Here is a 24939-nt window from a genome sequence, read left to right as displayed (position 1 = left end):
AAATGTTTCCATGAAACTTCAGTGTCATACAATCGATTGTTTTTTCTGGGACTCCTCTCAAGTAGAAAAAATTAAATTATAACCACTCTATGTTATGAAAATTATTAATTTAATAACACTCCCTTGATATACATCCAATGTTACTTATACAACTGAAGGTTTCTTTCCGTTAAGAATGATGTTCTGTGCCCTGTTTGTCAGGAATTCTTCAGTTCAGTGACAAAGCTAGTCTGAGTTACATATGCATGTATTTTGTTCATCGAGTGACAGTGTGGAACTGTTCTGAACACCATCTGGAAATCAAAGAACACGATATCAACATGGGTGCTAGTACTACTTTCTTCTGTATCTCTTCGACAGAAAGAACAAGCTGGGTTTCACACAGTCATTGTTTGCAGAACCCATGCTGATTCTTTCATAGAAGATTTTTGATCTCCAGAGACCTCATAATACATGAGTATAAAACGTGCATCAGATTTCTACAGTAGACTGGCATCAACAATATAAGCTTATAATTTTGTGTTTGACAACCCTTCTTGAAAATGAAAAATTATAGTTACACATTTCCAGTGACTAGGAATGCTTTGCTCATCCAGTGACTGTTGGTAGGCTGCTGCTGGAAGAGTGGCTAGTTCTTTTGTGTACTCTACATAGAACCATACAGGTATTCCAGCTTGCCTTTCCTCTGTTGAGCAGTTTCAGTTGATTTTCTGTCCTGCAGACAGTTATTTTGTTATCTGTCATTGTAAAATGCATCTGACATTTTGGAGGAGGAACCACAGTACAATCTGCCTCAATTAAGAAAGTTACAAAATATGAATTTAGTACTTTGGCTTCTCTGTGTCATCCACAATTTTTATGCCATTAAGGTTACAGTTTGGCTGGACATGTGGCTTTTATTAATTTACCGATTTAGCATAAGACTAAAGCTTTATAGGATTTTCTGTCAGATCGGTAGATAGAAGTTCATTGAATGTTTTATGCATGACTATCCTTGCACTAATCAGCTATGTTTGAATCTGTGGTGAAGCAGTCTTTGCTGTTGGAACAACTTTGTTATGTGGCTGTTGAACCACAGCAGGTCTTTAATATCCATCACAACTTTGCTTATTACATACCTTGCAACATATCGACCTGTTCCGTATGCCACTTAAGTCTTGTCTATTTTTTTTCTTTTCCTTACTTCTTGATGTTTAGGATTTTGAATCATTATAAAATGTTTGTACACGACTCATATAACTTTCACTTTTTTCATATTTATTGTTCATAAGCGCTTTAGATGACTAGTTTGATTGTAGTATATTATTCTTGTTTCTTGACACAGATAGGCAAGCCATGTGGGCTAGAAATGGCCTAAACAAAATTCACAGGTGGCAATAATCAACATAGTAACTATAATCCGGGTTATTTATAAAAAAGTATTAGCGTATTAAAGGTGAGCCATGAGTGACTGCCACTGAAAATTACATGATGATTATCAAACTTCATTTGAATGGTGACATAGTAACTGTATTGATTGAAAGCTTGTCCACAACTGACAGTGTCCTAGCGCATGACGACTATGTATAGACGCATGTATTACAGAAATTACAAAATATGGAACTATTGTTTGTTTATTAGCAGCAAAATACAGAAAAAGTAAAAAATACATTATATAGAAACATAGTTTAGTTTAACTGTGGTAGGGATATCCTTAAACTGGTATAAATAATGGTTCAGTTTTATGTGGCACAAGTTTTTATGTGCATGGTGATATCCAAATCCCACCAAGAATTTTCTGTAAAGTTATAATTTGAATAATTAACAGACTGACATTTTATTTTAGTGGAAGTATAGGCCTATACTTTTGAAATAGAAAAAATAGGCTACAAAATTAGAACAGTAGATTTTGGAAAGAATAACATCTTAAGATTGGAAGATTCTCGGACATGATAATTCTGAATAGGCGTAACTTTTAAAATATTAGGTTTTGCTTGAAAGAGAAAAAGATCCTTTCAAATAAGATATTTAAATCTTGAAATACCTCAATTTTAGCAGGGTTGAATTTTGATGTTAGGGTATTTCTTTGAATTTCAGCATGAACATTTTTCACTGTCGTCATCAGCAGTTGGTAAACTACAACTACATCTACATCTACATCTACATCTACATGACTACTCTGCAATTCACATTTAAGTGCTTGGCAGAGGGTTCATCGAACCACAATCATACTATCTCTCTACTATTCCACTCCCGAACAGCGAGCGGGAAAAACGAACACCTAAACCTTTCTGTTCGAGCTCTGATTTCTCTTATTTTATTTTGATGATCATTCCTACCTATGTAGGTTGGGCTCAACAAAATATTTTCGCATTCGGAAGAGAAAGTTGGTGACTGAAATTTCGTAAAAAGCTCTCGCCGCGACGAAAAACGTCTATGCTCTAATGACTTCCATCCCAACTCGTGTATCATATCTGCCACACTCTCTCCTCTATAACGCGATAATACAAAACGAGCTGCCCTTCTTTGCACCCTCTCGATGTCCTCCGTCAATCCCACCTGGTAAGGATCCCACACCGCGCAGCAATATTCTAACAGAGGACGAACGAGTGTAGTGTAAGCTGTCTCTTTAGTGGACTTGTTGCATCTTCTAAGTGTCCTGCCAATGAAACGCAACCTTTGGCTCGCCTTCCCGACAATATTATCTATGTGGTCCTTCCAACACCCAGGTACTTAGTTGAATTGACAGCCTTGAGAATTGTACTATTTATCGAGTAATCGAATTCCAACGGATTTCTTTTGGAACTCATGTGGATCATCTCACACTTTTCGTTATTTAGCGTCAACTGCCACCTGACACACCATACAGCAATCTTTTCTAAATCGCTTTGCAGCTGATACTGGTCTTCGGATGACCTTACTAGATGGTAAAGAGAAAGTTGGTGACTGAAATTTCGTAAAAAGCTCTCGCCGCGACGAAAAACGTCTATGCTCTAATGACTTCCATCCCAACTCGTGTATCATATCTGCCACACTCTCTCCTCTATAACGCGATAATACAAAACGAGCTGCCCTTCTTTGCACCCTCTCGATGTCCTCCGTCAATCCCACCTGGTAAGGATCCCACACCGCGCAGCAATATTCTAACAGAGGACGAACGAGTGTAGTGTAAGCTGTCTCTTTAGTGGACTTGTTGCATCTTCTAAGTGTCCTGCCAATGAAACGCAACCTTTGGCTCGCCTTCCCGACAATATTATCTATGTGGTCCTTCCAACACCCAGGTACTTAGTTGAATTGACAGCCTTGAGAATTGTACTATTTATCGAGTAATCGAATTCCAACGGATTTCTTTTGGAACTCATGTGGATCATCTCACACTTTTCGTTATTTAGCGTCAACTGCCACCTGACACACCATACAGCAATCTTTTCTAAATCGCTTTGCAGCTGATACTGGTCTTCGGATGACCTTACTAGATGGTAAATTACAGCATCATCTGCGAACAACCTAAGACAACTGCTCAGATTGTCACCCAGGTCATTTATATAGATCAGGAACAGTAGAGGTCCCAGGACGCTTCCCTGGGACTCGATGATTTGCCGTCTATTACTACGAACTGCGACCTTCCTGACAGGAAATCACGAATCCAGTCGCACAACTGAGACGATACCCCATAGCTCCGCAGCTTGATTAGAAGTCGCTTGTGAGAAACGGTGTCAAAAGCTTTCCGGAAATCTAGAAATACGGAATCAACTTGAGATCCCCTGTCGATAGCGGCCATTACTTCGTGCGAATAAAGAGCTAGTTGCGTTGCACAAGAGCGATGTTTTCTGAAGCCATGCTGATTACGTGTCAATAGATCGTTCTCTTCGAGGTGATTCATAATGTTTGAATACAGTATATGCTCCAAAACCCTACTGCAAACCGACGTCAATGATATAGGTCTGTAGTTCGATGGATTACTCCTACTACCCTTCTTGAACACTGGTGCGACCTGCGCAATTTTCCAATCTGTAGGTACAGATCTATCGGTGAGCGAGCAGTTGTATATGAGTGCTAAGTAGGGAGCTATAGTATCAGCGTAATCTGAAAGGAACCTAATCGGTATACAATCTGGACCTGAAGACTTGCCTGTATCAAGCGATTTGAGTTGCTTCGCAACCCCTAAGGTATCTACTTCTAAGAAACTCATGCTAGCAGATGTTCGTGTTTCAAATTCTGGAATATTCCATTCGTCTTCCCTGGTGAAGGAATTTCGGAAAACTGCGTTCAATAACTCCGCTTTAGCGGCACAGTCGTCGATAACAGTACCATCGGCACTGCGCAGCGAAGGTATTGACTGCGTCTTGCCGCTTGTGTACTTTACATACGACCAGAATTTCTTCGGATTTTCTACCAAATTTCGAGACAATGTTTCGTTGTGGAACCTATTAAAGGCATCTCGCATCGAAGTACGTGCCAAATTTCGCGCGTCTGTAAATTTTAGCCCATCTTCAGGATTTCGCGTTCTTCTGAACTTCGCATACTTTTTCCGTTGCCTCTGCAACAGCGTTCGGACCTTTTTTGTGTACCACGGGGGATCCGTTCCATCTCTTACCAATTTATGAGGTATGAATATCTCAATTGCTGTTGCTACTATATCTTTGAATTTGAGCCACATCTCGTCTACATTCGCATAGTCAGTTCGGAAGGAATGGAAATTGTCTTTTAGGAAGGCTTCTAGTGGCACTTTATCCGCTTTTTTAAATAAAATTATTTTGCGTTTGTTTCTGATGGATTTGGAAGAAATGGTATTGAGCCTAGCTACAATGACCTTGTGATCACTAATCCCTGTATCAGTCATGATGCTCTCTATCAGCTCTGGATTGTTTTTGGCCAAGAGGTCAAGTGTGTTTTCGCAACCATTTACAATTCGCGTGGGTTCGTGGACTAACTGCTCTAAATAATTTTCGGAGAATGCATTTAGGACAATCTCGGAAGACGTTTTCTGCCTACCACCGGTTTTGAACAAGTATTTTTGCCAACATACCGAGGGTAGGTTGAAGTCCCCACCAACTATAACCGTATGAGTGGGGTATTTATTTGTTACGAGACTCAAACTTTCTCTGAACTGTTCCGCAACTGTATCATCGGAGTCTGGGGGTCGGTAGAAGGAGCCAATTATTAACTTAATTCGGCTGTTAAGTATAACCTCCAACCACACCAATTCGCACGGAGTATCTACTTCGACTTCACTACAAGATAAACCACTACTGACAGACACCAACACTCCACCACCAATTCTGCCTAATCTATCTTTCCTGAACACCGTCTGAGACTTCGTAACTACACTGTGAATAATAAAATTCAGCAAGATACAGTGGGAATGAGGTACTCATTGTTTTATATGATGATGGTATATATGTTATGAATGAAAAGATGTCATAAAAAGTAAAAAAAGTAATATTGGTTTCAGGAGCGGTATAAAAGCAAGTAGGTAGTCCCATCTGTTACAACCTATCTTAGGATTATTGGTACTAAATCTTTGCTGATGCAGTGATTCAGTCATGCCCTGGGGATTTTTTTGTAGCCCACAGGTAATGATTCTGTAGATTTATATTGCCGTCTCTACCAAATTATCATTTCATTGATGATGATACTGCTGACTGAACTCCCATAACGATGATGGCCTTAGCAACATCCAGTAACAAAACCTTTCTCATGCAGAAGAATGTGCTACCAATAATTGCTGCACATGTGTGATAAGAGTAGAATCGGTTTAGTAATGCAGGGTACACAGTACATTTCTTTGGCTTGCTTCATTCAGTGGGCCATGTGCTTGGAGCTGGGATTGATCTTAAAGTCGTGTAGAATGTGTTGTTCAGTAAGTGTTGTGTGGACATCCCAAGGCCACCCAGGTTGGTACTGTGTATCTTGGTAAGTGGCTCAGTAATTTTGTGCAACCTCTCAAATGTTTATGCAAGCTTGACTGTAGACTAAAACCATCTTGGCTTGTTCTTGGAATGAATAACCAACCATTGTGTTTCATCTAAACTGAAATCACACAAACTGCAACACTGAGAACAGTGCTGTTCATCAGTGCCATCTGTGCTGGCAAATATGTGTTAGTTAAATAATAAAGTAATACCGTGGAATGTATAATTGAATGCGTTATTGTAGGATTACTGTCTGTCGTTTTTTTTATTTTTTATTTATTTATTTATTTATTTTTTTTAATATAGATATATGTAATGTGAACGTTTTGTTCCATTTTCTGTCAGAAGTCATCTGGAGAAGCTCATTCCTTTACTTAATATTCACCCTGTAGGTCGATTATGACTAAGCTGATGTATACATGGCTGCTTTCACAGCCTTTGATGTGATATGATCTACCTGTGACAAAACTGGCATAGTATGTGCTGTTTTGTGGATGTATTAGTCATATAGTTATTTTTTCACCCAAGTAGGTCCTATGTTGAAGGAGTTGTGAGCAGGAAGGACATGAGAACAGACCAGTATATTTTGTAGCTCATGCACAATGTATAATACTCCTTTGGCAGGTAAGGGAAGGATTTTGTGGAGGATATTTTTCATTTCAGGGCATAATGGAAGTCCTGGCAGAGGATGTGATTTGGCTGTCCTATTCCACAGTAGTAGTCTGTGATGAAGAGTTACTCCTTTGATTACCAAATGTGATTGGTGTATGCTAAGGTATGAAATAGGAGATCTGCTTGTGGATCAGCTATTTGTGATATTGCTCATGAAGGTCCTGGTAACCTGATCAGTATTGGGTAGGAGGGCTCATCCTCATCATATCAGATGTGACAACACCTGTGACAAGAATACATGCCAGGGAATTTTTGGAATGAGATGGGCTACAGCTATCAAAATATGATGTTATTGTAGGCTGGTGAACTTACTATAATCAGAGGTTTTTATGGGGTTCTCAGAGAGGTGGAAGCTGAAATGTGCACTGACCTGAAGGGAATAAAGGTAGAAGTGTTGGAGTTGTGAAGGAACTTGGCAGGTATGGGAAGGATTTTGTGAAGGATATTTTTCATTTCAGGGCATAATGGAAGTCCTGACAGAGGATGTGATTTAGCTGTCCCATTCCACAGTAGTAGTCTGTGATGAGGAGTTGCTCCTTTGATTACCAAATGTGATTGGTGTATGCTAAGGTATGACATAGGAGATCTGCTTGTGGATCAGCTATTTGTTTTCAAGTGCTTTAATTGTGAAACAGCATTTCACCTCTTTTTGACTTTTGGCAAGAGTGCAGAACTGCTGTTGGATTGTGTTGTAGTGTGTTATTTGTGCCCTGAAATATTATTTTCTTCCTTTTGTCACGGACTGACTTACTCTATTTCTTATTGTATAAGATGCATTCACTATTTGTATAATTCCATGTACAAAGAGTTCTTCATTTAATACCTTAAGTATTAATAAAAATCTATTGGCATTTGTGTCTCACAGAATGTTCAGCTTCTCCTCCAATCATGCTTCATGTGCCCTTGTCTACTTTATTTGCTCCAGTGTGTAATACTTTTCACACTGATATTTCAATGGGAATTAAGTTGTTAAGCTAAGGAAAAGAAGAACATGAAAATGGAAAAACTTAAAGTCAGTGTGATTTTCAAGTAACTGACTTAATTAATTGCCCACTATAGATGAAATAGATGTCTGTATTTACATTATGTTATTATAGCTTCAAAGTGTCAGTAATCAGTTTGAGACTGTTAGGTTAACAAAACAGAGAAATAAAATCCATAACAAGCAGCATTATTCATCAAGACTTTATTTAGTTAGTATGTGAACATAATAGAAATGTTCGACAAACTCCACTGAGAGAAGTGACAGGAAAGACATGATTACAAAAATATTAATCATAAAATATGGACAGTATATTTTCCATGACAAGTCAGTAGACCTATTAATTTCCCCCACATACCAACTGTGTTATGAATGTGGTAGTAAAATCAAAGAATAAAGTTTTACATTCAGGCATACCCCAACCATTTGGTGTATAGCTATAAGACCAAAGTATAGGCAACACACCAGAGGATGCTGGAATACATTATCTTGATATACTTGTTGTGGTATATCACATTGATCACAGAGATAGAGTACCTGTGGATGAAGCTGTAGACACTTCAAAATTAATAGCTAATAAAGAAACAATATTGATGAATGGAAACAAAATACTGTGAGAATAATCTTTGTTGTCCATAATAAAAAAAGGTACATGTTAGTCAATGTTGCATGATATGGTAATTTATTCCTTAAACAATTGTTCCTACTGATGAGAAGTCTCCTTTTAAATCAAAGTACACTAAGGAACCCAATCCTGTTCAAGAATTACATTATTTATAGAAAGTTTATTCTTACAGACAGAGATGAAATTTTCTTTAGGTATTAACATTGGTGGCATTTGGAGATGTGATAGTGATTTGTTAATATTCTTTCATATACCACAGTGTGCAACATCATGTTTGGCTGTGAACCCTGGAAATGAGGACACCCTGGATGTATCAGTTCCCAAATCCCAAGGACCTGATAATAATGACAACTCTCTTACTGAAACATGCACAGTTGTTGACTCTAAAGCATCTTCAGACGTAGAGGTAGGTGAGCAAAAGTACTTGAATCCAACTTCAATTAGGGCTGACATATATAACTGACTAACAAATACCACAACACATGAGTTTCACTATTTCATTGGCACACAAACTAATTGGTTTAGGGAAACACAAACATACAGAACAAAACAAAAATTTGTGAAATGTTAGGTAAGAAAGAGGATCAGGCCGTGTTAGGAGCAGTTGGATAATAATCGATTTTAAGAAGTGTTATCTTCAAAATCTGAAAGGGACCTCTTTAATTGCAAACATTGGGGGACAGGACAGTCAATTCCCACCACCACCACCATTACCAAATCATAATTATCATCACCATGACTATCATTACCATTATGGCTGCCTCCAGTCTTCCACCACCACCACCAGATGTGTGCTGCCTCGGATCACAGGGTCCCAGGTTCGATTCCCAACCGGGTTGGGGATTTTCTCTGCCTAGGACAGGGTGTTTGTGTGTCTTTATCATTTCGTCATCATTCATAGAAGTGTTGAGAAGGTACAATGTATGTGTGTAAACACTAGTTCCCAGGGGGAGCATTTTGATTTTGCTTCACCACAGCAATTTTCAGATTCCGCTAAAAACTTGCTTTAGTATAAAAACTGAAACTGGTCACAGAGTAAAATACAAGAGCTTTTCTTGCACCCAGAATAGTTATTCATCAGTAGTGGATGAGAACAATACTGAATTTTCATTGACTGTTATAGACTTCTTCAAGAAATTTTAACCATTCATTTACGATACAAAAATTTGTCATAAGGAATCCATCATAAGATTTGGTACATAGGACATCAGCAGCTGAGAGGCATAATAATTAATTTAAGGAGATCCACTTTAGTTGTACTAATATATAATACTTTACTGGTTTCGAGATTTTAAAATAGTGTCTTCAGGTATATGAATCTGTAACATTCAAAGGATAGGAGGGAAGAAATATAATACAAAATACGGGTAAAAACCAAAAGAGCAAATTGCTGAAACAGGGCGATTTACTTATAGTATTTAGTAATACATAACATGTGTGAGTCTGTTGAAGCAAGAGTTCCAACCATTGCATGTTGGTAGAACTACAAAAAAGAAAAAGGGGGACCCAATAATGAAAGATACCTAAAGATATAATGTCTGGGCAGGTGGGATGAAGTAAACAGTGTGAATATTGTATTTGTTCTGTTCTTCTGTCTTCTTTGCTACATACAAGGATTTCAGCTTTCTTCTTAGTTATTATTGTATTATATACTTCACAAAACTTCATGTTTGTGTCTTCTATTCCCTTAGAAATTGTGTGTGTGTGTGTGTGTGTGTGTGTGTGTGTGTGTGTGTGTGTGTGTGTGTGTGTGCTTGCTGCCTTTTTTTCCTTTATTTAACTGCTCTGTGACTGATATTCATGGGCATTATTCAACAACAAAGGAATATATTTGCAATTGAGTTCCGTTACAGTTGTCAGTGGCATAAAGATACCAAGGTGAAGGGAATGACTGTCTTGTCCTCCATTGTGGTATATATTTAGTAACTACATAGATAATAAATCTTTGGAAAACCATTTGTTGTCATATCGTTTATTTTCGCGTGACTTACACAACTTATAAACTGGAGCCTGTAGTGTATTTTACTTTGTTCATATACCATTCTCATCTTGATGTATCATTTCGTTTCCTCCTCTGTGTCTTAGTTCCTAGAGAAGCCAACTCTGATTTGTTTCTCAAGGCTTTTTTATTCGAAGTCGAGGTTCTTACAACCTAGTATTCATTCAGTCTGACCACTTAAACTTTTATTTGTTTCTGTTATTCACTGGGTTGCATATATGCACCTAGTATTTTCACGTGTTTTCATGTTCAACAGCATGTGTGTTCTGAATTCTATTTTATTCATTTTTATCATAAAGTGAGTTAACCATCTTTCATGTTGTTTAACAGCCTAAGCCAAATGTTACCCAGTAACTTTTGTGTGTTTTCTTGTAAAAGTTTTTGAGATTTATATTTCTAATATTTTTTTATGTACATTGCTTTTCATAAGTAAATTCTTGTTGGCCTTCTGTCTTCCTTGTATAAAAATAATTTTCAGATCATCTTAAGTTCATTTTTAACAGTGTTGTAATTTTACCTCTTTGTGTGTCAGGCACCTGTACACAGATGCCCATCTCCACCAAAGGAGACGACCCTGCTGGCAAAAGATGATGGAAGTACTTCTTTGCCTCACCGTAGTTCATCACCAAGCCAGCAGAAGTCAACACAGTGCTTTCGACCACCTACACAAGAAATATCATCTGTAAGTATTTTGGATTTTTGAGTCCTCAGTTGGAGTGTTATACACTCAAATTGAACCTTCATCTCTAGGCATGATAAAGTGAAAAGGACAACTTTTCTGATATGTCAATTTCTTTCAAGGAAGGTAAGTCATAAAATGTAAATGACATGTATTAACATTGCTTAGCTTTATTGGAGATAAAAGAAGAATATTTACTTACCAGTCATTGTATTTATTTATGTATTTATGGAATGTATCATTCACAAAGAACAAAATGGGCTACAAAGAGTAAAATTCGAGGTACTATAAATATGCGAACACACAACAAAAAACAAAATTTCAAAGCAGGAATTTTTTCTTCACTGAGAATTCATCAAACAACAATGTTGAGAACTATACAATGTAATGAAATTTCATCAGAATGATACAGAGTGTGCAGACTGCTGACACATTTTGTTGTTGGGCATTTGTCCATAATGAATTTGGTGATTTGATGGCAGCTGGAGTCTCACTGATTTAATGTCACCTTTACTAGTCCAGCGTATTTTCAGAAGCTATTCGCTGAGCCCTCAACTTCCATAGTACAAAGATGTATCATCCATTGAGATTCTAACAATTTCATTACCCCCGCCCCGTCTCGTCTCCACCCGCTCCCAAGAGCATAGTTAGTTGGATTTGTCAGCAGATACTGCAGATTATTCTATTTTATTCGTCCCTGCCTCCTAGAAAAATGTATTCATGTTGTGGGTGAAGCGTTTTACTGCATTATTATCTTGAAAGACGAACGCATTGCTGAAATGTTGACTTTAGAGCTGGACTGTAAGCTGGAGAATCCTGTATTGATACTTCACAGTCCTCAAATCACCCTTGATAGCAATGAGCAGCATATCCAAAAATCAATACATGGTACCAGCTCAGAACATGACTGATCCAACTCCCTCATAAACTCATGGGACTAAATGCTAGAGATGTGCTTTGGTATCTGTACGCTCCCAGTTTTCTACGATGATCATCAGGGTCAGACAAACTCTGCTTCACCATTGAAGAGGTTCTGATGTAGGTTCCATTGCACTTGTTTCCTTGCCCACCTTCTTCACACTTCATACTGCTAGGAGGTCTGTCTGTTGCTTGCAATGAATGCCAAATTAAACATTATATTCTTTCTGGATCAGTACTGTGCTCTTGAGTTGTCTCCAAAAAGGCAGTGCTCAGTCCCGTTGCACTCTATGTGCCATAATTTGTAGGTAGTGGTCTTCAGTTGGTGTTGTTGACAATGAGAGACTGCTATGAGACATATGTTCATTGTTTTGTGTCTTGCAATGACAGTTGAATGTTCAAATGACATCTCTGTGGTGTACACTGATTAAGCAGGGTGCTGTACATGTACATATACGTACAGATCTCACATGCCACAGTGCATTGCATGTTGGATAGTACCATGTACACTGCTAGTTATTTCCTTTCCTGTTCCACTCACAGATAGAGAAAGGGAAAAATGACTGTCTATAAGTCTCCATATGTACATCTTATCGTTGTGGTCCGTATGTGGTATATATGTTGATGGCAATAGAATCATTCTGCAGTCAGCTTCAAAAGCCAGTTCCCTAAATTTCCGCAATAGTACCTCGCAAAAACAGCATCGTTTTCTCTCTAGGGATTCCCATTTGAGTTCACGAAGCATCTCCACAATACTTGGTGCTGATCAAACCTACTGGTAACAGATCTAGCTGTACACCTCTGAATTGCTTCAGTGTGTTCCTTTAATTTAAGAGAATTGGTGAGAATCCCAAACACTTGGCAGCAATTGAGAATGAGTCACATTAGCATTATGTATGCTATCTCCTTTGAAGATGATCTACACTTTTCCAAAATTCTTCCAATAAAATGAAGTTGACCAATCACCTTCCTTGCTACTATCCTGATATGTTCACTCCATTTCATATTGCTTTGTCAAGTTATGCCTAGATATTTAATTGATGTGAAAGTGCCGAGCAGCAGACTACTGCTTTGCACAAAACAACAATTTAACAATGTATGTAGTTTGGATGTCGGATATGTAACTGAAGGAAAAAAGAACGTAGCATTACCAACAGTGCTGGTGTCGACATGTGTTTATTGTTGTTTGTGATGCTGTAAGAGGTGTACTAAGTATCGTTTTTTGAAGAGTGGTTTCGGTAATTTATTCAGTATTAATGCTGTGACAGTGACTCCAGATGTGCTGGGTGCACAAAAGATGCATAGAGCATTTTGAAAGGCCACACAGCATTGTAGCTGGTGCCCACTTGCTAAAGCTTTGGAAAAGCACAGAACATACAATAAACTAATCCTCATTTTATCACGGAGAAGTACTATTATGATATCAATTAAGTAAGCTGGATAGTAACGAGCTGCATAGAAAAATCTACTGTAAGGACAGTTACTCATAGAAAAGTCTACTGTGAGGACAGTTACTCTAACAACTTAAGGTTTTGGCTTTAAAACTCCTCTAGAAATGAATCACTGCATAGGCAAACACATATGTATGACAATATTGTTTTGCACGTGAGAACTACATCTTTCCTGGAGTTTTTAGTGGGATAATAGAAGCCTGTGATGAAAGCGAAGTGTCACTTTCGGTTCAGCTCAGTAACCTGTGTTCTTTCATAGATAGTCCTCCATAAATCTGCTGCCTACATATATCCGTAACTGTAATAAATCAAGGAAAGGACAAATCCATGTGTTATTGCTCTAATACAGCAGCAGTTGTTGGGAATCACAGTAATAACTTTTCCCCTCCAGATTTGTTCATTCCGTTCATGAATTGTCAGCGAAGTGGTTGAGTGGATGTGGGGGCCACATATGAAATACTTATCATCTGATTTTAAGAAAACTGTTCTGCAAAGAAGGAAAAAAAATGTTTCTTTCATGTCTTGCAACACGAGATTTTCATTCAATAAGTGATTGAATTTCCTTTCATTATTTATCTTAGTTACTATGCTGCATCCAATGAAATAAAGCATTGCTCAATATTTTTAAGATTTTTGCTGAGGTAAAAACACACTGCATAAATTTTTTTGTGTGGCTCATTTTATGGAACTTATTGGAATGTAGCTAACATATCAAAATGTTATTTAAAGCTCGAGAGCAGAGCAATATGTGTCACCGTTCTCAAAATATTGGTTCTTATATCCACAGGAGGGTTGCTCAAATTGTGCCCAGTGTTCTTTCCATGCAAAACCTGAATCATATGGTTGTCACATCTGTCATATTCCATTAACGGTTAAGATACAGAAATGAGATGTTTTGCAAATTTTAGCATGCCATATATTAATATTTGAAACATTTTTATCTCTCAACATATACACATAACTATAATTTTATTCAGTGGAAAGATATACTTCTTTCAACAGTATTTAATATTTAATCAAAAGAGAATATTATGATATATTAATTTTTGCGATGTTGTATGTGAGATACTCAGCTACAATTGAAACCAGTTCGTTGTTATGTCACAGGATGTAACCGCTAAGTAACTAAATGTTTTAATTATTTCAGTTTCCGTCAAAATCTTTTGTGTACTTACAATCTTTAGAACGCTTTATAGACGGACATAATAATATCAGCTTGCCAATTAGTCTCTCTATCATCAGTGTTGCAGTAGTTTTTATACATAGGCGTACTTGCCTGTCACTGTCTTCATGATTTCTTTCTCTCTACATCCACAACGGTATGCCATTTTCTCAGTCAAAAGCAAAGGTGGAAGTAGCATCACAAACAAGATCACAGCAGCAAATGCACAAGCCAAATGATGAAAAGCTGCTAAGCACTCGGGGCAGAAATGCAGGTACTAAGCCGCTCTACCCGGCCTTTAAATGCCTCGCATGTTAATGCATTCAGAACACACAGAGACCCAAGTGGATGGCTGTGTTAACATGTTGGGAGCACGAAGGTGGCAGCAATTGTGCTAAACACAGTGTCTGAAAATTATTTTGATCTGTTAGTTCATAGCCCATGTGAATATTGAATGGTTGTGATAACACACTTTACCTCTTAGCAACAAATAATCCTGAGTTAATAACGAGCATCAATGGATAAAGGAATTAGTGAATTCAGGGCTGTCGTAGTGAGATTGAACATTGCAACCCCCAAATCCTACAAAAATAAATGAAAAATATACGTATTAAAAAAAAAAATCAGATAAAAGTTCATTTGATGCCTTCCTGAAAGACAATTTCCACACCTTCCAAATGAATAATGTAAGTGTAGAGCAGATGTGGCTTGAATTCAGAGAAATAATATCAGTAGCAATTGAGAGATTTATACCAAATAAATTAACAAATGACGGAGCTGATCCTCCTTGGTACACAAAACTGGTCGGAGTACATCGCAAGGAGGAGAGGGGGAAAAAAAAAAAAAAAGCCAAATTTAAACAGACGCAAAATCCCCAAGATTGGCGATCTTTTACACAAGTTCGAAATTTAGCATGGACTTCAATACGAGACACTTACAATAGTTTCCACAATGAAACTTTGTCTTGAAACCTGGCAGAAAATCCAAAGAGATTCTGGCCATATGTGAAGACTGCTAGTGGCAAGACACAAGCAGTGCCTTTTCTGCGCAATAGCAATGTTGACACTATCGAAGACAGACTGCCAAAGCAGAGTTACTAAACACAACCTTCCGAAATGCCTTCAAAAAAGAAGAGGCAGTAAATATTCCAGAATTTGAATTGAGAACAGCTGCCAACATCAACAACATAGAAGTGAATATCCTCAGAGTAGTGAACCAGCTTAAATCACTTAATAAAAGCAAGTCTTCTGGTCCAGACAGTATACCAATTAGGTTCCTTTCAGAGTATGCTGATGCAATAGCTCCATACTTAACAATCATATACAACATTAGCTCAACAAAAGATCTGTACCCAAAGACTGGAAAGTTGCAGAGGTCACATCAATATTCAAGAAAGGTGGTAGGTGTAATCCACTAAATTACAGGCTCATATCATTAATGTCGATATGCAGCATATGAAACATATATGGTGTTTGAACATTATGAATTACCTCGAAGAAAATAGTCTATTGACACACAGTTAACATGTATATAGAAAACATCATTCTTGTGAAACACATCTAACTCGTTACTCACACGAAGTGTTGAGTATTATTGACAAGGGATATCAAATTGATTCTGTATTTCTGGATTTTCGGAAGGTGTTTGGCGCTGTATCACACAAGTGGCTTGTAGTGAAATTGCGTATAGAGTATCGTCTCAGTTATGTGATTGGATTCGTGATTTCCTGTCAGAGAGGTCACAGTTTGTAGTAATTCACGGAAAGTCATCGAGAAAAACAGAAGTGATTTCTGGTGTTCCCCAATGTACCGTTATATGCCCTTTGATGTTCCGTATCTATATAAATGATTTTGGGGACAATCTGGGCAGCCATCTTAGGTTGTTTACAGATGATGCTGTAATTTATCAAGTAGTAAAGTCATCAGAAGATCAAAACAAATTGCATAACAATTTAGAAAAGATATTTGTTTGGTATGAAAAATTGACCCTAAATAACGAAAAGTGTGAGGTCATCCATGTGAGTGCTAAAAGGAATCAGTTGAAGTTTGGTTACACAATAAATCAGTCAAATCTAAAGGCCATAAATTCAACTAAATACGTAGGAATTACAGTTATGAACAACTTAAATTTGAAAGAAGACACAGAAAATGTTGTGAGAAAGGCATTTTATTGGCAGGACACTTAGAAAATGTAACAGGTCTACAAAGGTGACTGCATACACTGTGCTTGTCCATCCTCTTTTTAGAATACTGCTGTGCAGTGTGGGATCCTTACCAAATAGGATTGACAGAGTACACCAAAAAAGTTCAAAGGAGGACAGCATATTTTGTATTATCACAGAATAGAGGAGAAAGTGTCACTGAAATGATACAGGATTTGGAGTGGACATCATTAAAACAAGGACGTTTTTCGTTGTGGAGGAAACTTGTCGTGAAATTCCAATCACCAATGTTCTCCTCCGAATGCAAAAATATTTTGTTGATGCCGACCTACATAGGGAAAAATATTCACCATGATAAAATACGGAAAATCAGAGCTCATACACGGAGATATAGGTGTTCATTCTTTCTGCATGCTATACGAGATTGGATAATAGAGAATTGTGGAGGTGGTTTGATGAACCCTCTACCAGGCACTTAAATGTGATTTGCAGAGTATCACTGCAGATGTAGATATAGATGTAGAAGGGTGTTTGTGTATACACGTCTAGAGCACCTAATAGAAGAATCAAAGCAGTAAGAATCAAAGTTGTATGTAAATGTGTTCAGAACACCCAGGGACAGTGCAGCGGCATGCATTAACATGTCCAGGCAGTCTAAAGGTTAAATACACTGTCTCAAAACTTTGGTGTTTGCACCACAAAACTGTTCTCATATTTCATCTCATGAACATTCTTGAGGCAAGTGCTCAGCAACAGCTGATTTGCTTATTTGTTTTAGTTGAGTGTGTTTTGATGTTCCTTCCACCTCTCCACTACACTACTCCACTGCAAGCTTTTCTGACAGTCTAATTAAGAGGTCTTTTGAAATAAATATGTCGATTAACCCAATAAACTGGAATGAAAGTGTCAATTTAAGAAAGGCTTGTGGTCTGTCACTCCATTTATCTGTATCTCACCAACTATCTCACCTGTCAGAACTGAAAATGACTGAGAGAATGTGTGTTTCAAAGAATAACAGTGCAGGTTTCTAAAAGCAAACGAGCATTAAGGGGTCTTGCAGGTGCGAGGAGTCAGATTTAGCTACAAGTAGCGGTTAGACCTCAACAATACTTCACAGTGTGTTTGGAGTCCAGCCAGTGAGCATGTATAACAACACATCATGCTGCACCTGAAGAAGCTGACTGTGTTGGTTGTCAAAATATTGTACAGAAAAATGTAATCAACAACTGGCATAACACTCAAAAGCATGTCATTGGCCCAGCAACTGTCTCCTTTCCATGTGACAACTGGACAGAATCTGTAACTTGTGATGCAACAAGTGGTCATAACAGAAATTATTTACAAGTCAGTGCACGTCTGAGGAGAAGCTGAAGAAATTCCCTCGCACTAGTCAGCCATTTTTGAGACACATGAGACATCACTATATCTATAAGGGATTCAGTCTTAATACCTCCTGATACCAATGAGTGGTTATTGTAGCTCTTCAGTTGTTTCCGATATTGGGTCAGGAGAGATATTGGGTCAGGAGACAACATTTCGTTATTAGTAACCTGACTTTGGAAGATACAGAGCTATACAGCAGATCTCCCCAGCTAACAGCTAGTACATTCATTCTCTTCTTTTGAAGACATACGTTACCAGTTTGAAGTGTAATATCATTGTGTGCTTTACGTGTCGGACTTTGGAAATGTGTTTACGTCTTTGTATAGTTATTTTTGTCCCATTGCTATCTCAGATATTGAGTCTCAGCTAAAGTGCTTCTTATTCACCGATGATTAAGTTACGTTAACTGAATCTTCCATCAGTTCCCAGTAGAATAACATTATAATAAATGAAAAGCGCTAGTTTGCTTTTGTTCTACAATAAGAGTAATATTGTTTTCGGCTTTCAAGGCCATCTTCATACAAAAGATTAAGCTAAGGATACCACACAGTGACTTCAGGTGTTTGGCAATGGAAACAGTGTCCATTCACTTTCTGCATTTGCCTTCCACCTATGTTGAAAATGAGGGATATTGGAAGAAGTTTGAGTGAGATTTCTGAGCCTTGGTTTTGGCACTAAGTGTTCCTGGTTCCTGCACCTGAAGAACATGAAAGTAAAGTTTCTCAAAACTCTTAACAATTTTAAAGTGCTTTAACCATGTCTTGAGGAGTCAATATAGTGGATACATTCATACTCTGCAAGCTACTGTACAGTGCATGACGGAAGGTAGCCTGTAACACTGCTAGTCATTTCCTTTCCTGTTCTATTCACAAATAGAGTGAGGGAAAAATGACTATCTATATGCTTCTGTATGAGCTCTAATTTCTCGTATCTTATCTTCATGGTCCTTATGCAGAACATATGTTGGCCGTTGTAGAATCGTTCAGCAGTCGGCTTCAGTTGCCAGTTCTCTAAATGTTCTCAGTAGTGTTCCTCAAAAATAACATTGGCTTCCCTGTGGTGATTCACATTTGAGCTCTTGAAGTATCTCCATAGTAATATTCCATAATAATATTTCTTCAAATATTACAGTCTGCAGATTGCCTCCAATCGGAATGTCTATAATATATCTCCATAATACTTGCGTATTGTTCGGACCTACCGGTAACAAATCTGGCAACCTGTCTCGGAACTAGTTTGATGTTTTCCTTTCATCTGACCTGTTTTGGATCGCAAACACTCCAGCAGTACTCAAGAATAGCTCACACTACTGTCATACATGCAATCTCTTTTACAGAGGAACCATACTTTTTCCAAAATTCTCCCAGTAAACAAAAGTTGCACAGTCATAGTTCCTCCCATAATCCTCACATGCTTGTTTCGTTTCATGTCACTTTGAAACATACTCCCAGATATGTGAACGACATGGCTCTGTCAAGCATATTAACTAAAATTTTTCTGCATTTAGAGTTAACTGCCATTCATCACATCACCGAGACACATTCTCTAAGCCATCTTGTATCCTCCTACAGTCACTCAACTTCGACACCATCCTGTACACCATGGCATAATCAGCAGACAACCACAGATTCCTACCCACCCTGGCTTCCAGATCATGAACATATATAGAAAAAATGGTGGTCCTATGACACTTCCCTGGCACGCTGCTACTGTTTTTAGGATTCTTGTGTGGCCCAGCCCGGTTATAGGGTTCCGGACTAGTTCATCAACTGTGCCTACAGATTATATCAACAGTATACACCATTAAGGGCTTTGTCTGCTTTGTGTGGGTGGGTAGAATAGGGAGGGGGGGGGGGGAGTGGTGCTGCAGCGATGAAGTATTAGATTTGCATTCAGGAGGATAATGGTTTAAGTCCCCCTCAGACCATTGTAGTGATTCAAGAATTTCTGTGTAAATTCTAGAACCACTCAGCATTCTACTGTCTTGAACAGACGATATTCTACATACAAGTGTGGGATGGTAAAATCCTACCTACCGCACATCACATGTTTGTGTGTGCAGGTTTAAAATCAGTCACAGGAAGAAAGTAGCCAAGGCGGTCGAAAGGCATCGACAAGTACCTGTTGGACAATCCATATATGTGTTAGTGAGTAGGTTTAGAAGAACCATGGAATCTATATGCAGCTTTGTGCTTATTGTGTCACTGACTGTTGTTATGTGAAACAAGAACAGTTCAAAAAGTACTCATATATGCTCTTGACTCGGCCTTTTTAGAGGCAAGACATTTTTTCAATCTCCTTTTCTGAAAGTCACGGTGTCTAAGCAGACTTTCTTTTGAATGAAAATCTATTGTTTCTAACATACGACTGTACGAGAGACTTACTGAAGTTACATATTATGTAAGTAAGAATTTTTATTGTGCTTGAAAGTCGAACACATTGTTGATTGACAAAATATAAAGTTTTTATGGCTACTTATTTCACTAGTAGAAAAGGACTTGAAAGTTCCTGTACCTAGCATTGTTCGACGGAGAAGAAGTCAAGTTTCCAGCAGTCAACTATCCAGTAAAGAAGAGTGGCTGGAAACCCCAAGTATTCATCTCGTAAAGAAATGGAATGTGGTGCGGGGAAATAAATCAGTATAATCCAGACCCATACTCACAGTTTTAAGTCATCAAAATATTAGAACTTGGTGACCTGCATGAAAAGACCCAAAAACATGAATTTTCAGTCAAACAAGCTGTTGTCTGTTGCCATAGCAACCAAACATTATACAACAAGGGATTTACTCTTAGACATTCGATTATGTTCATGAATGGAGCAAAATTTCAACATATTTGTCTGTGAAGAAATACGCATAGAACGCTTTAACCAAGAAGATCCAATGCGGAGAGTATACAGCTCACACACATGTCGCCGGGACGCAGACACGGAAACCAACGTTCATCTGATGCCGCCGGCACCAGCTGCTGTTCACCAATGCTTACCTGCCTCCACATCCGCTCACCTCCGCAATGAAAATTCTACGCCGGGTGAGCGTGAAACAAAACTACATTACCTTAGTACGAAGTGGTACAAGAGTATAGAGAATATACAACAGATTGGGGAAGCTCAGGACCGAGCTATGGCCATGAAAATTAGCAAAGAAGTGCCTGGCTGGCCTGAATTGGCAAATTTAATCAAAGCTCAAAGTGCGGCTGTAAGTAAAGAACTAGGCTTAGTAAATTCTCAGTTAAATACCCAGAGTGAAGCGTTAAATGCTCAGAGGGAAACTAAATATTCAAACAACAAATTTAGGTTTGTTAAGTGCCAAGGTCGACTCTCAAAGTGAAGAATTTAGTAAGCTGCGCGAAGGCATGGGCATTTTGAAGACTGAGTTCGACGCTATAAGTACTAAAGTAGAGAATTTAAAAGTAGATCTAAAGAATGAGTTGACAAACTCTTTGACTACTCACATAAATAATCTGTTTACTGACCATAGTCAGGAACAGAATGATACCTTTCAGGATTTGTCAAAAAGGTTAGAACTTAACACTGAGAACAATTGTAATGGTGTAGAATTCAAACTTATTGAAAAGTTAGGATCCTCTGAAGAAGTGTGTAGTATTAAGCATAATGATGTAATGCATGGGTTGTATACCTTGCAAGAGAGTGTAGATAAGCAGAATGAGTTAATGCCAGTCATTCAATTGCAAATTACAGGTGTCAATACATGGTTAGGTAATGCAGAAAGAAATTTCAAAGAGAAAATAGCTAACTCTGATATTATAAATGTAATTAGTTAGTAGGAACAATTTGGGGAAATCATAGATCGTAAAGTTACCAAGGGAATAATATCCGGGAATGTATCACCTATTGCTTCTTTCGCACTTAATGATACCAGGATGGGTAGGGACGACCTGTGGAAAGAGATTAAGCTTATCCAAGATAAAATAGAAAAAATGGTATCTTCACCTAACGTTGTATTAATTAGTGAAGCTGTGACTGATTTAGAATGGGGAACTAATTCAGGGTTATCTAGACAATTTCCTATATTTAAGAGGGACGGGGTTGTACATCCGACCCATTTCTTACTAAGGTTTACTCAAGTATTACCCAAAAATTGGGAAGATTCTAAGAAGATTGAATTTGTTGTGGGGTACCTTCTAGGGGAAGCCTCAGAATGGAGTACAGTAAATATTGAGAACTTTCAAAAGAAATTTAAAGATAAATAATGGTCTTCCAGTGCTCAAGAAAAGTTGATGTCAGATCTATGGGACCCAAAACATTACAAAAATACTTGGGGTACTACGAGGAAATTGGCATTTAACACAAGTAAAGTATTTAGATAAGCCAATGGAATAAGAGGGATTGGTACATATTTTAATTAGATGATTGCCCATCTATGCGAGAAGAGACATTTTATGTAATGGTTGGAAAATGGTAGAAGAGTTGTCTTTTGGTGACGTACTTGATGCAATAAATAAGGACCGCAACAAAACTTTACGCCAAAGCGAAAGTTCCAACAATAAAAAGAATAGTGCGAATAATTTTAAAAGGCATGAGGCAAACTTAGCAAAAGTACACCAGTGCAGTAAGAAAAATTGTCACAGTAATTATCAAAAGAAGTATTCACATTCAAATTTAGATCCAGTAACTTCTCAAGAATTTGTACTGAGTAACCAAAAAACACAAAATAGGAATGTGGTCCCTCGTTACGGTAACCAACCCATAATTAGTAGTAATGAGGGAAACGTTGTTCAACCTGGACCCAGAGCTGGAGCCCAGATCGTGGAAATACATTAGGAGGCTGTATTCCATACAAGTATGTTAACTTTACACACAAAATACCCACAAAGGAATGGTTGTTGCTTCAACAACTAAACTCAGCTACTAATAACCCACGACCTATAATAGCAGGGACAGTGGAAAATTGTGAGGTTAACATATTTATAGATTTATGAAGTTAGGTATCACTCATCTCAAACACATTTTTTTAACTCTATACAGAATAAACAGCACTTACCATTATTGTCAGTGACTGGAGTATACACAATAGGGATAATGGGAACAAAAAGTAAACTTGTAAAATATGAAACTCCGGTGAACTGCAGTATTGGAAATATGTTATTTCATCAAATGCTGTTGATAGTAGAGAATATTAATGGAGACATACTGTTTGGTTTAGATTGATTGTTAGAGTTTAAAGTCATCTTAAACTTTGACGAACATTTTCTATGTTTTGGTATAGGGGACAGCAGATGCTGGCTATATTTGTAAGTTCAAAATCAAAGATTACACTCCATTCTTTTGCAAACCTTATCCAATGTCAGTGAGTTTGAAGGAAGCAGTTTGGGATGAGGTAACAAAATGATTGATAGTAATATTATAGAATGAAGTTCCAGTGTAATGACCAATGCTCTGGTAGTGGTGAAGAAAGGTACAGGTGCAGTAGGATTAGTCTTAGACACTCGCACATTGAATTGACATATAGAGATGGGCAGGGACCGGCTGATTATCTACGAATTGTTATCCAAATTTGAAAAGGCAAGAGTCTTTAGCACGAGGGATTTGACCGCAGGATATTGGCAGATAAAATTACATCCAGAATCTGAAAAGTATACTGTCACTTTTTTTAAAATGGAAAATCATATCACTTTCATGTATTGCCATTTGGACTTAATGTCTCTGTGTCCATTTTTATACATGCTTAGATAAAGCACCCGGGAAAGACTTATTGAAGGATTTGATAATACACTACTGGCCATTAAAATTGCTACACCATGAAGATGACATGCTACAGATGTGAAATTTAACTGACAGGAAGAAGATGCTGTGATATGCAAATGATTAGCTTTTCAGAGCATTCACACAAGGTGGCGACACCTACAACGTGCTGACATGAGGAAAGTTTTTTCTCATACACAAAAAGCAGTTGATCGGCGTTGCCTCGTGAAACGTTATTGTGATTCCTCATGTAATGAGGACAAATGCGCACCATCACGTTTCCGACTTTGATAGAGGTTGAATTGTAGCCTATCACGATTGCGGTTTATTGTATCGCGACATTGCTGCTCGTGTTAGTCGAGATCCGATTACTGTTAGCAGAATATGGAATCAGTGGGTTCAGGAGGGTAATACAGAATACCGTTCTGGATCCCAATGGCCTTATATCACTAGCAGTCAAGATGACAGGCATCTTATCCGCATGGCTGTAACGGATCGTGGAGCCACATCTCGATCCCTGAGTCAACAGATGGAGTCGTATGCAAGACAACAACCATCTGCACGAACAGTTCGACGATGTTTGCAGGAGCATGGACTATCAGCTGGCTGCGTTTACCCTTGACGCTGCATCACAGACAGGAGTGCCTGCGGTGGTGTACTCAATGACGAACCTGTGTGCACAAATGGCAAAACGTCCTTTTTTTGGATGAATCCAGGTTGTGGTCGCATCCGTGTTTGACGACGTTGCGGTGCACTCACATTGGAAGCGTGTATTCGTCATCGCCATACTGGCTTATCACCCGGCGTGATGGTATGGGGTGCCATTGGTTACACATCTCGGTCATCTCTTGTTCGCATTGACGGTACTTTGAACAGAGGAGGTTATATTTCAGCTGTGTTATGACCCGTGGCTCTACCCTTCATTCGATCCCTGTGAAACCCTCCATTTCAGCAGGATAATGCACGACTGCATGTTGCAGGTCCTGTACGGGCCTTTCTGGATACAGAAAGTGTTTGACTGCTGTCCTGGCCAGCAAATTCTCCAGATCTCTCACCAATTGAAAACATCTGGTCAATGGTGGCCAAGCAACTGGCGCATCACAAGATGCCAGTCACTACTCTTGATGAACTGTGGTATCCTGTTGAAGCTGCATGGGCAGCTGTACCTGTACATGCCATCCAAGCTCTTTTTGACTCAGGTGGTTGTTCTGGGCACTGGTTTCTCAGGATCTATGCACCCAAATTGTGTGAAAATGTAATCACATGTCAGTTCTAGTATAACATATTTGTCCAATGAATACCCATTT

General features: G+C 38.3%; 1 protein-coding gene across 6 annotated transcripts in view; it reads left to right on the top strand.

The window, feature by feature from the left end:
- The window catches only part of LOC126267009 (TP53-binding protein 1-like), a 287951-nt gene that overhangs the window by 92387 nt on the left and 170625 nt on the right, over positions 1-24939 (top strand). For 3 of the 6 annotated variants that reach the window (XM_049971777.1, XM_049971775.1, XM_049971779.1), the window contains 2 exons: positions 8433-8579; positions 10705-10854. In XM_049971777.1, the coding sequence (XP_049827734.1) occupies positions 8433-8579; positions 10705-10854 (297 nt within the window). The remainder of the gene's footprint in view (positions 1-8432; positions 8580-10704; positions 10855-24939) is intronic. The other 3 variants (XM_049971780.1, XM_049971778.1, XM_049971776.1) reach the window with 1 other exon arrangement.

Source organism: Schistocerca gregaria, chromosome 4, assembly GCF_023897955.1.
Source record: "Schistocerca gregaria isolate iqSchGreg1 chromosome 4, iqSchGreg1.2, whole genome shotgun sequence".
Taxonomy (NCBI): domain Eukaryota; kingdom Metazoa; phylum Arthropoda; class Insecta; order Orthoptera; family Acrididae; genus Schistocerca; species Schistocerca gregaria.
Note: the sequence above shows the minus strand (reverse complement) of the source record. Positions and strands in the feature narration are given on the sequence as shown.